At 41.9% G+C, this 12593-nt stretch overlaps 1 protein-coding gene across 1 annotated transcript in view; it reads right to left on the reverse strand.

Moving 5' to 3' along the window:
- IGF2R (insulin like growth factor 2 receptor) overlaps positions 1-12593 on the reverse strand; it is a 133730-nt gene that overhangs the window by 100681 nt on the left and 20456 nt on the right. The window contains exon 2 of the mRNA XM_005551504.5: positions 11401-11540. Within this exon, the coding sequence (XP_005551561.3) occupies positions 11401-11540 (140 nt within the window). The remainder of the gene's footprint in view (positions 1-11400; positions 11541-12593) is intronic.

Genomic DNA, 12593 nt, shown 5'->3' on the forward strand with positions numbered 1-12593 from the left:
GATAGAAAAAATGTGAACGTACTTGGTATTTTTACTGCGATATTTAATATAACTCCAATCCAAAGTTTATAACTCAGCAGTTAATTCAGACTTATGCCACAGTATTAGAATACTTAAGAGAATTTTAGGTTTATCATAACTAGTAAATATACAAGAATTATTAAATATGTAATACTCATAAATTTATAATTATTGTTACACTGAATTTTTAACTGTTAAGTCAGACATCTGAGGTACTTAAAAAGGAAATCAAATACAGTTGACCCTTGAACTGCGCAGGTCTGAACTTCCCAGGTCCACTTATACACTGATTTTCTTTCCCCTCTGGAACCCCAGAACAGCAAGACCAGTCCCTTCTCTTCCTCCTCCTACTCAGCCTACATGAAGACAATGAGGATGAAGATCTTTATATGATGATCTACTTCCACTTACTGAATAATAAACATATTTTCTCTTCCTTATGATTTGTTTTTTCCTGAGACACAGTCTCTCTCTTACCTAGTCCTGGGCTCAAGCAATCCTCCTGCCTCAGCCTCCCAAGTAGCTGGGACTACAGGCATGCACCACCATGCCTGGCTAATTCTTTTACTTTTTGCAGAGATGGGGTTCCACTATGTTGTCCAAGCTGGTCTCAAACTTCTGGGCTCCACTGATCCTCCCACCTCAGCCTCCCAAAGTGCTGTGATTAGAGGTGTGAGCCACCACACCCGGCCTGATTTTCTTAATAGTTTCTTTCCTTTACCTTACTTTATTGTAGGAATACAGTATTTAATACATATAACATGCAAAATATGTGTTAATCGACTTTATGTTACTGGTAAAGCTTCCCATCAACAGCAGGCTATTAGCAGCTCTGGTTAGAGGGAGTGAGGTTAAACGTGGATTTTCAACTGTGCAGGGGGTTGGTGCCCCTAAATCTAGTGCTGTTCAAGGGTCAAATGTATATAAAACGTATAAACCACTTTAAAATGTGAAGATAATTAGGTTGCAAATGGGACCAAATATTGTTCACAGGCCCTATAAAAATGATGGCTAACATTTGCTAAGATTCACATATGTAATATCATTTGCCTAAGGAAACACTAATGTAGGATTTTTTAAATTTCTTCTGAGCTCCTTGGATGTGTGGATAATGTATGATTCCTCAATTTAAAATAATGTAATATTGTTTAAACCAGCAGTTAGGTCTTTGTTTCTCACTATAAAAAATTTTAGGGCAGCAGTCCCTAACCTTTTTGGCACCAGTGACTGGTTTCATGAAAGACAATTTTTCCACGGACTTGGGTTGGGGGAGGGATGGTTTCAGGATGATTCAAGCATATTACATTTATTGTACCCTTTATTTCTATTATTATTACATTGCAATACATAATGAAATAATTATACAATACACCATAGTGTAGAATCAATATCAGCCTGAGCAACTAGATGGTCCCAGGTGGGGGTGATGGGAGACAGTGACAGATCATCGGGCATTAGATTCTCATAAGAGGCCACAACCTAGGTCCCTTGCATGCGCAGTTCACAATAGGATTCGCGCTCCTATGAGCATCTAATGCTGCCACTTATCTAATAGGATGCAGAGCGCAGGCAGTAGTGCAAGCAGTGGGGAGCGGCTGTACGTACAGATGAAGCTTCACTCTCTGACCCGCCACTCACCTGCTGTGCAGCCCAGTTCCTAACAGGCTACAAACCGGTATCAGTCTGTGGCCCGGGGGTTGAGGACCCCCACCTTAGAGCACTTTAAAACTCACACCAGGCCAGGCGAGGTGGCTCACGCCTGTAATCCCAGCACTTTGGGGCACCAAGGCGGGTGGATCACTTGAGGTCAGGAATTCAAGACCAGCCTGGTCAAATGGTGAAACCCCATCTCTACTAAAAATACAAAAAAAAAAAAGATTAGCCGGACATGGTGGTGCCTGTGATCCAAGCTACTCAGGAGGCTGAGGCAGGAGAATCACTTAAACCCAGGGGGCAGAGGTTGCAGTGAGCCAAGATCGCGCCACTGCACTCTGGCCTGGGCAACAGAGTGAGATTCTATCTCCAAAAAAAAAAAAAAAAAAAAAAACAACTCACACCAACTATTATCTTCCCAAAAGGATTAAGAGACAACCATCTTCCTACAGCAACATATAAATAAATTTGCCCATTTCCAGGCTCCCTGCCAGCACTCTATGATTCAACCACTTAAATTTCTGCCAACTTCTCAAAGAAAAATGAGATCTCATAATTGCTCTGATTTACATTTATACCTGGTGATGCGGCTTAGCTGTCTCGCCACCCAAATCTCATGATGAATTGTGATCTCGAGTGTTGGAGGTGGGGCCTGGTGGGAGGTAATTGGATCACAGAGCTGGTTTCTAATGGTTTAGCACCATCCCCAAGTGCTGTCTCGTGATAGCGTTCTCACGAGATCTGCTTGTTTAAAAGGGTGTAGCACCTCCCCACTCCTCTCCTGTCACTATGCGAAGAAGCTGCCTGCTTCCCCTTCACCTGCTGCCATGATTTTAAGTTTCCTGAGGCCTCCCCAGCCATGCTTCCTATACAGCCTTCGGAACTGTGAATCCAACCTCTCTCTTTCATAAATTACCAAGTATCAGGTAGTTCTTTATAGCAATGTGAGAAAGGCCTAATACACCTGGCTTACTAGTGAAGTTGTATCGACCGTCTGGATTTCTTCTTTTGCAAATTACCTGTTCTTTGACTTTGCCATTTTTCTCCTGGGTTGTTTTTCTTACCAATTTTTAAGAAAAGTTCTCATCCTATTAGTACATTGACAAACATGCTGGGAATGTTTTTCCCAGTCTAGCATATGTCTTTTGTCTTTAGAACACCTGTTAGTCATTAAAAGATATGTAATAAGAAATGTTCCTCTTCTCCAGTATGGCTTCCAGGTTTCCTTAAGGAAGGCTATTCTAGATTATATCTACAAGTTACTCATTTTTTTCCCAATGTTCTATTGTCTTTTTACTTTCAAATCTTAACTGAGCTGCAATTTCGGTATGTGATCTAAAGGAGGGATTGAACGTTGTTTCCTAAGAGACAATAGCTACTTACACCCAATTTTTTGGTTGTAAGTTATCTTAAGTTATCATATATATTTGGATCTATTTCTATACTACCTCTTCTGTTCCTCTGATCTGCTGGGAGCTCCAGTGCTTGTGGTCATTTTGAAGATTCACATTTTTTCCTTTCTAGCAAGATCAAAAGAAGTTTGTTCTCAGATGTCCTCTCAGAGCCACACATTCACATCTCCCATCCTGGTCTCCATTTCAGCTCCAATCTGTCTGATGTGACCAAATGACTCACATAAAAACACAGCCCTGAGTGAATACACAGGCTCTGGAGCTGGCTGTCCACATTCAAATCCATAACCACACCACCTCCAGCAAGGTGCTCATTGTGGAGGCTACAGTAACTCCATTCTGGGGGCCAAACAGCCCTGCTGACTTCTGATTAACCCCAGTTCCAGGAAGGCCTCAAGATTTCCGGTTTATCTACTGTTCCTTGTGTAAGAGCAGGTACTTATCATGAATCCTCCCCTTAGGTCAAAAAACTTACTTCAATTGTCCTACACATCCCTTCTGAACCACCCCTTCCCTATGATGTATGAGCCCTGGGTCCCGGGTGGGTAATGGCGGAGGGATCCATCTCATCTCGTGACTTCTGGAGATGTGGCTTCTATTCATAAGTCCCTATTAAATGTTCCTTTCTGAGAAACTGGGTGTCAGCCTCTTTCTTCAGCCTCTCAACTTCCTGGGACTCCAGGGGCAGATGTGCATAGACCCGCCCACTGTGGAACACAGATCCATTTTGCACTTCAGTTTCTTCATTTATAACATGAGGGAAATGAAATCACCTACTTTTAAAGGGTTGTTGAATGAATTAAATGAGATATTTTACTTTAAAACATTAGGCCTAGCACATGAATGCGCAACAAATTTAGGTATTTTTATTGTATATGCAAATTAGATTTGATTCAGGATTATCCCTACGCTACTGTCAATGTCACTCTCATTCACTCATACAAACTGCTCTCTCCAGTTGAAGAAAGGGAGCCGTTATTGACAGTCCTGAAAGTATACGTGATGACTCCCTCTGGAAGTTTCAAGCTCTGGGAAAGGGATCGGTCACATGTATTTCGGGGAAAAAATGAGATTGGAAACTGCTGGTTTATAATAGTATCATCATCAACTTAACCTGTAAGTTACTTTTTAGTCATCTAGTTATCTTTGGTATCTCCCCCGTAAGCATCCTTTCCTATTCCACGTGGCCAGCTTCCTAAAAACACCTTCTATCACATCACCTCCCCGTTACCATCACAAAAGATCTGTAATGGATCCACTCCCCACCAGAAAATAACCACTCTCCTCCTCCTCCCTGGCTTTCAAGGCCCACAGAACTTGGTCAAACTCAAACTCTGTCCAGTGAGGCCAAGCTCACAAATTATCCTTCAAGTAAGTTGTCTCCATCTGGCATCAGTCTACGTGGTCCTGTCCTATCCTATCCTATCCTATCCTATCCTATCCTACCATAAACTCAAGACACACTTTCATTAGCCAAAAATATTGAAGTATTATAATAAAATCAAGAAAAAAGCTACTTTTCCTTCTTTCTGAACACCTACGTCACACCGGCCAACAGGCTTACTTGTGGCCTTTCTCTATGAGTTCTCAAAAGAGCACGATGAGGAAATTGGCCATCTCATCTGTAAGTTTCCCAAGTATATCACCAAAGGGCAACATTTGTCAGACCCAAGAATTCACGACAATCCAGTGCTTTCTCAGATCTCAATCCCAGGCCTCAAATCCCTCCCACCAGGTTTTTCAGTCTGGATGGTGTCTTTGTAGACAGAGAGGGAAATCAAACAGGAGCTGGGCCTCAACCAGCAGACCTTGCACTCCCTTATCTTCTTACTGTAAACACTGCTTTCTACAAAGCTCTTTTAACTGTGTTTGGGAATTTCTACACAAAACGACAAGTGGGGGTTTGTTTCGAGACAGCTGAACACAGTTGTCAGAGGCCAGTTCTCAGAACAACCAGAGTTACAGGCGAGCAACCATCACCAGAATGGACTATCAAGTGGAAAGTCCTGGAGCCTAGTGGAGAACCCCTGGGATGAAGCCAGGTCAAAAAAAACAAAAAAGAAACAAGAGAGGGGCAGAGAGCGGCTAGGAGCCCTGAGAAACTTGGTATTCCCTTGAAAGGGGTGGTGGGAATGCCACTGCTGCCCCTCGCCTCTGTGGCCAACTGCTGGTACCCAAACTGTGGGAGAGCTTTTCTGCCCTCGCAAACCCAAACACTGGTGCGGGCAGCAATTTGGGGATGTCCTGAGGGCATTACATCAGACTACCGCTTGTGTCAGGTTACTCACCCTCCAGTGGACCTGGGTGGCGGCGGCAGTGGTAGCGGGCATCATACTAAGGGCAAAGTCCTTGGAGGACTGCCTGGGGAAGCTCAGCACTGATGTCTCTATATCACCAGAGGCCCCACAGACCTTTCTTGGCACCTGCTGAGACTGCAGCAGCCACACAGGGCTGGCTGGACCCAGGGGAGCTGCAGGGTTCCCAGAGGCCTACCCTCAGGGAGTGCTGCTCCTAAGGGAAGAAAGAGTCCAGTATGCCAAGGGGGCACCCCTTGGGACAAAGGAGACCAGAGCATGCACTTTCCTGTGCCCAGGAGCATGGCTTGCGGGCTGAGAGACTGTGCCACCTGCAGTGGAGACAGGGGTGCATGGCTTGTGGGCTGAGAGACTGTGCCACCTGCAGCAGACACAGGGGTGCTGTACTCAGCTCTGCAAGGGAGGCATATGCTTCCAGCCCAGGAGCCAGGTGGTCTCAGTGCTTGGGCACGGATGTGGGGAGTGGGACTTCTCCTCCCCCACCCTCCACCCACTGCTGTGGGCACAGTCGTGGCTGCTCCCACAGGTTGGCACAGGCACACGGGACAGTGGCCATTCTGTGGCTGTTAGGGGCAGCTGTTTCCACCGGCAACGTGCCCACTGGGCCAGGACTTGTATGAAAGGTGCGGCCCCACCCTCTCTACATGGACCCACAGCATCCCTGTGGCAAAGAGCAGGAGAGCTACAAATCTGTGTGCTTTGGGTTGAGGGAGGAGGCTCACTGCAGAAGACAAGTTGGTAGTAAGCCATGGGTGTCTCTCATGGCACTCACTACACTGCAGCCTGAGACAGACAGCGATATTCTCATGTTCTGAATGTCCCCAGCACCAGGACGGGGTGTGACAGGGAGGCAGATTGTACTCCTATCTGCCCAGGCCATAGAGCTGGGGCAGTCCCCACACCTCCCCACAGACACCTTGGCAACTTCTACAGAGCTCCCCCTGCTACCCGTGTTAGGGCTGGTGCTTGAACCACTGGAGTATCCAAGAGAACTGGCAGTTCAGTTTAGCTTTATCCCCCACTCAGGGGGTTGAGCAGGGAGCTCAGGCCACTGTGCATTCCACAGACCACATCACTGCCTGAAGCAACAGAGCTTCCCCCATAAACAAAGGTCATGCATAAACCCATCGGATTCCACTGCAGCTGGCTTTTACCAGTAAACACCACCTGCTGGCCTGCACAACTCAATATAAATTCTGCTGCCACAAGTGCAAAGCAAAGGAGAACAAGATAACTTCCTGAGAACTCTGCCTTCCAGGCCCAGCGGGAGAAGGGTGAGGACCCTGCTCACACACCCAGCACATCACTACTATCACTAGCATTTGAGAAAGCTACCACAAAAAGGCCATCTATAACCAAGAAACTCAGAGTCTTTGTCATTGAAAGCAACCAGAACTGAAGTCAAACAACTATATACAACATACATTATATTCACATTCTCAAGGGAAAAAAAATTCTGCCAAAGTAAATTTAAAAATAAAGAAGAGACAGTTTATCCAGATGAGAATGAAGCAGAGTAACAACTCTAGAAGTATTTAAAAAAAAAAAAAAAAAAGTGCTGCAACATCCCCAAGACTCACACTAACTCTCCAGCAGTGGACCCTAATGAAAATGAAATCCTTGAAATACCAGATAAGGAATTCAAAATATTGATTTTAAAGAAGCACAATCAGGTCCAAGAGAAAGTCAAAAAACCAACAGAAACCAGAAAAACAATACAGGATCTAAATTAAAATTTTACTAGAGATAGCTATTTTTTAGAAAACCAGACAGAAATTCCAGAAATAAAAAATTCATTGTAGGAATTACAAAATACAATTGAAAGCTTGAACAGCAGACTAGACCAGCAGAAAAGAGAATCTGACAGCTTAAAGACAGGTTTGAATTAACCCGGACAAAAGGTATAAAACTCACATATCTACCAAAAAAAAAAAACGATCCAACCATATGTTGCTTACAGAAAACCACCTAACTGGTAAAAACAAAGACTCAAGGTAAAGAGGTAGGAAAAGATATTCCATGCAAATAGAAACCAAAAGTGAGCAGGAGAAGAAATACTTGGACAAAACAGCCTTTTAAGTCAACAACAGTTAAAAGAGAAAACAAAAAGAAGACCATTAAATAATGATAAAGGGATCAATTCAACAAGATATAACCATCCTAACTACAAATGCACCCCACACCAAAGCACTCAGATTCATAAAATAATTACCACTAGACCTAAGAGACAGACAGCAATGTAATAATAATGAGAGACTTCAACACCTCACTAATAGCACTAGAAAGATAATCGAGACAGAAAATCAACAATAAAACACTGAACTTAAATCGGACTCAGGATTAAATGGACCTAAAAGACATTTAAAGAACATGCTACCCAACAACCACAGGACATACATTCCTCTTAGCACATGGAACACTCTCCAGGATAGACCATATGTTAGGCCACAAAACAAGTCTCAATACATTTTAAAAACTGAAATCATATCAACTATCTTCCCAGATCACAGTGGAATAAAACTAGAAATCAATTCCAAGAGGAGAACTCTCAAAACTACACAAATCCATGGACATTAAACAACCTGCTCCTGAATAACCTTTGGGTCAATGACAAAGTTAGGATGAAACGTGAAAATTTTTTGAAATGAATATAAATAGAGACATAATAGACCAAAACCTCTGGGATACAGCAAAGCAGCGGTAAGACGAAGTTTATAGCACTAAATGTCTACATCAAAAAGAAAGATCACAAATTAATGACCTAATATAACCCTCATGGCACTTGAAAAAAAAAAAGAACAAACCAAGTTGAAGCCTAACAGAAGAAATAACAAAAATCAGAGCAGAACTAAATGAAACTGAGACCCCCCCCAAAAAAATGCAAAGTATCAACAAAACAAAGTTGGTTCTTTGAAAAGATAAACAAAATCAATGGACCACTACTCAACCAAAAAAAGAAGAGATGCAATTCAAACAAGCACAATCAGAAATGAAAAAGTAGACATTAAAACGGATACTACAGAGAGACAAAAGATCATCAGAGGCTACTATAAACATCTCTACACTCAAAAACTAGAAAACCTAGAGGAAATGGATACAATCCTGGAAACATACAACCTCCCAATATTGAATCGGAAGAAACAGAAATCCTGAAAAGACCAGTAACAAGTAGTGAGACTGAATCAGTACTTTAAAAATCTCTCAAGAAAAAGCACAGAACCAGACAGATTGAGAGCCAAATTCTACCAAAGGTACAAAGAACTGGTACCAATCCCACTGAAACTGCTCGCTGCAAAAAAAATAAAATAAAATCAAGTTGGAGGGAATCCTCCCTAACTTGTTCTATGAAGCCAGTAACACCCTAATACCAAAGCAAGGCAAGGACACAACAAAAAAGGAAAACTACAGGCCAATATTCCTAATGAATACATGCAAAAATCATGGCCTAGAAGAATTAGTATTGTTAACACGACCATAAATGACCAAAGCAATCTGCAGATTCAATGTAATTTTTATCAAAGTACCAAAGTCATTTTTCACAGAATTAGAAAAACAATCCTAAAATTCATATGGAACAATATGAGTAGCCAAAGCCTGAATAGCAAAAGCAAATAACAAAGCCAGAGGCATCATGTTACTTGACTTCAAATTATACCTGAAGGCTATAGTAATCAAACAGCATGGTACTGATGTAAAAACAGGCAAACAGATCAGTGGAACAGAATAGAGAACCCAGAGTCAAAGCCACATACTTAACAACCAACTGATCTTTGACAAAGTGGACAAAAACATAACACTGGGGAAGGGATACCCTATTCGATAAATGGTGCTGGGAAAACTGGACAGCCATATGCAGAAGAATGAAACTACATCCCTATCTCTCACCATACACAAAAGTTGGAGACTTAAATGTAAGATCTGAAACTATGAATATTCTAGAAGAAAACCCAGGAAACACTATCCTGGACATTGGCCTAGACAAAGATTTCGTAACTAAAACCTCAAAAGCAAATGCAACAAAACAAAAATAGACAAGATTTAATTAAACTAAAAAGCTTCTGCACAGCAGAGTAAACAGAAAACCTACAGAACGGGTGAAAATATTTGCAAACTGTTCATCTGACAAAGGACTGACATCCAGAATCTACAAGGAACTCAAAGCAATTTAAAAAGAAAAAAGAACCCCTTTAAAAACAGGGCAAAGGACATGCACAGACATTTCTCTAAAGACATACACAGACATTTCTCTGAAGATATACAAATGGCCAACAAGCATATGTAAAAATGTTCCACATCCCGAATCATCAGAGAAAGGCAAATTAAAACCACAATGAGACATCATCTTACACCCACCGGAATGGCAATTATTAAAAAGTCAAAAAGCAAAAGATGTTGGGAAGAATGTAGAAAAACGGGAACGCTTACATACTGTTGGTGGGAATGTAAATTAGGATATCCTCTATGGAAAACAGTATAGAGATCTACCAAGGAACTAAAAATAGAACTACCATTCCATCCAGCAATCCCACTATTGACTATACACCTGAAGGAAAAAAATCATCATATCAGAAAGATACCTGCACTCAATGTTTATCACAGCACTATTCACAATCGCAAAGATGTGGAATCAACCCAAGTGTCCATCAATGGATGACTGGATAACAAAAAATGTGGGGGGTGTGTGTGTGATTTCATTCTTTTTTATGGTCAAATTCCACACCTTGGCCATAAAAAAGAATGAAATCACATGTTTCGCAGCAACATGAATCAAACAACAGTCCATTATCCTAAGTAAAATAACTCAGAAAGAGAACATCAAATACCACATGTTCTCACTTATAAGTAGGAACTAAACAATATGTACACATGGACATGGACAGTGGAATAACAGACACTGGAGACTCAGAAAGGTTGGGGGGTGAGGAATTAGAAATTATCTACTGGGTACAATGTACACTATTCAGGTGACAGGTATTAAAAAACACTATTCAGGTGACAGGTATTAAAAACCCAGATTTACGACTATGCAATATATCCACGTAACGAACTGCACTTGAACCCCCAAATCTGTAAAAATGTAAAAATGTTTACAACACAAAACAAAATGACAGAGCTACCACAGTAAGCTTCTCTCCCAAATCCAAAAGCCTAGCTAGCATCCTCTTCTAGTTATCAGACGATCCCTAGTCACATACCATCACTATGTCATGACCATCCATTGTGGTCAAACCTCATTATTCTAACTGCCTTACTGAAAGGTCACCACAGACATCCATGTTGCCAAACCCAAGGGCAATGTGTCCTGCTTTTCTGTCCGCCCTGCATCCCCTCCTTCAGGTATCTGCCCTGACCCCACTCCATGTAACCTGGTGCTATCAATCCACTTGGATTCATATTCTTCACAGGATAGTGATCCTGATCCAAAAGGCATACATTTGGGGAAATGAAATGAACCCTAGGAAAGAAGGGGCCGCACCTTTTTCTCTGAGACTGCCAATCCTCAGGACTATTTAACCTTTAATGTAAGCCTAACTCCGGTGACCATCTTTGATGGCACACACATTGTCTGGGAACCACAGCCAAAACTGGAAGGCACAAAGGAGTGGGAGTGCGGGGAGCACTAAAGGAAATGGGGGCTGGGGGAGAATGTAAAAACAGGGTTTAAGAAAAACGTGGGTGAGAAGGGAGAGCCATCTAGGAGACATCTTTCAATATCAAATACACATCCACATAATTCTTCATAACGGTTGTCTGCATAGTATCCACTAGACAGGACTAACCTAGTTTCAGCTCATACTAGACATTCAAACCGTTATCATTTTTAACTACTAACAAATGTGTATTATGTATAATAAATGTGTATTATGTATTATAAACATTTATAATTTCTAAACATTCATAATTTTTGTATAGCTATATACATATAGCTATACACAGTCATTTTTGCAAAACTGAGGAATCATATTGCCAATCCAGTAATTTAAGGTAGTTTTACTTACCCACTGAATGGTAAGTGTGTGTCTTCAAGTCATGCATACAAACAGCACTTGATGGCCCGCACTGGACAACATCCACACTTCCACAGATGTTGATTTTATAAAGTACATTATTTTTGGTATCAACAGCTTCCCATGTATAACTGGAAAGGAAGAAAAACAACTTGTCACTGTCACTGATTTATCAAAAATTAAACTTCTCTCTAGTTTTATTCAAGCCACATTTGCTTAAAACTGCCACAAACTAGAAAATACACTTTCCTTAGCCAAAAACACTAAAAAGTCAAGTATGTTAAGTTGCAAAGAAGCCAGGGCAGAAACTACTAACACCATCTGTCTCTGGTTCAATCCACTCTGAAGCTACCTCAGGACTCAAAGATCATCAAAATAGAAATATCTGGCTGGGCGAGGTGGCTCAGGCCTGTAATCTCAACACTTTGGGAGGCCGAGGAGGGTGGATCACAAGGTCAGGCGTTCGAGACCAGTCTGGCCAACATAATGAAACCCCGTCTCTACTAAAATTACAAAAATTAGCTGGGCGTGGTGGCACATGCCTGTAATCCCAGCTACCTGGGAGGCTGAGGCAGGAGAATTGCTTCAACCTGGGAGGTGGAGGTTGCAGTGAGCCGAGATTGCGCCACTGCACTCCGGCTTGGTCAACAGTGCAAGACTCTGTCTCAAAAAAAAAAAAAAAAAAAGAAAGAAAGAAATATCTTACCATTAATTTAAGAATATCAACTCAGATCAGTGTATTGGTCTGTTCTCACACTGCTAATAAAGACATACTCAAGACTGGGTAATTTATAAAAGAAAGAGGTTTAATTGACTCAGAGTTAAGCATGGCTAGGAAGGCCTCAAGAAACTTACAATCATGGCAGACGGGGAAGCAAACACATCCTTTTTCAGCAAGGAGAAGTGCGGAGCAAGAGGGGGAAAAAATCCCTTATAAAACCAGCAGATCTCGTGAGAACTCACTCATGATCACGAGAACAGCATGAGGGTAACCCCCGTCATGATTCAATTACCTCCCACCAGGTCCTCCCACGACACATGGGGATTATGGGAACTACAAGCTGAGATTTGGGTGGAGACACGGCCAAACCATATTAATCAGTACTTGCTCAAGACTCATGCTGAATATAAGATAGTAATAGCCTTTCCAATCACACCGAAATGCTGAAAAGCCAAAGGATTTT

The sequence above is a fragment of the Macaca fascicularis genome, chromosome 4 (genome assembly GCF_037993035.2).
Source record: "Macaca fascicularis isolate 582-1 chromosome 4, T2T-MFA8v1.1".
NCBI classification, from domain to species: Eukaryota; Metazoa; Chordata; class Mammalia; order Primates; family Cercopithecidae; genus Macaca; species Macaca fascicularis.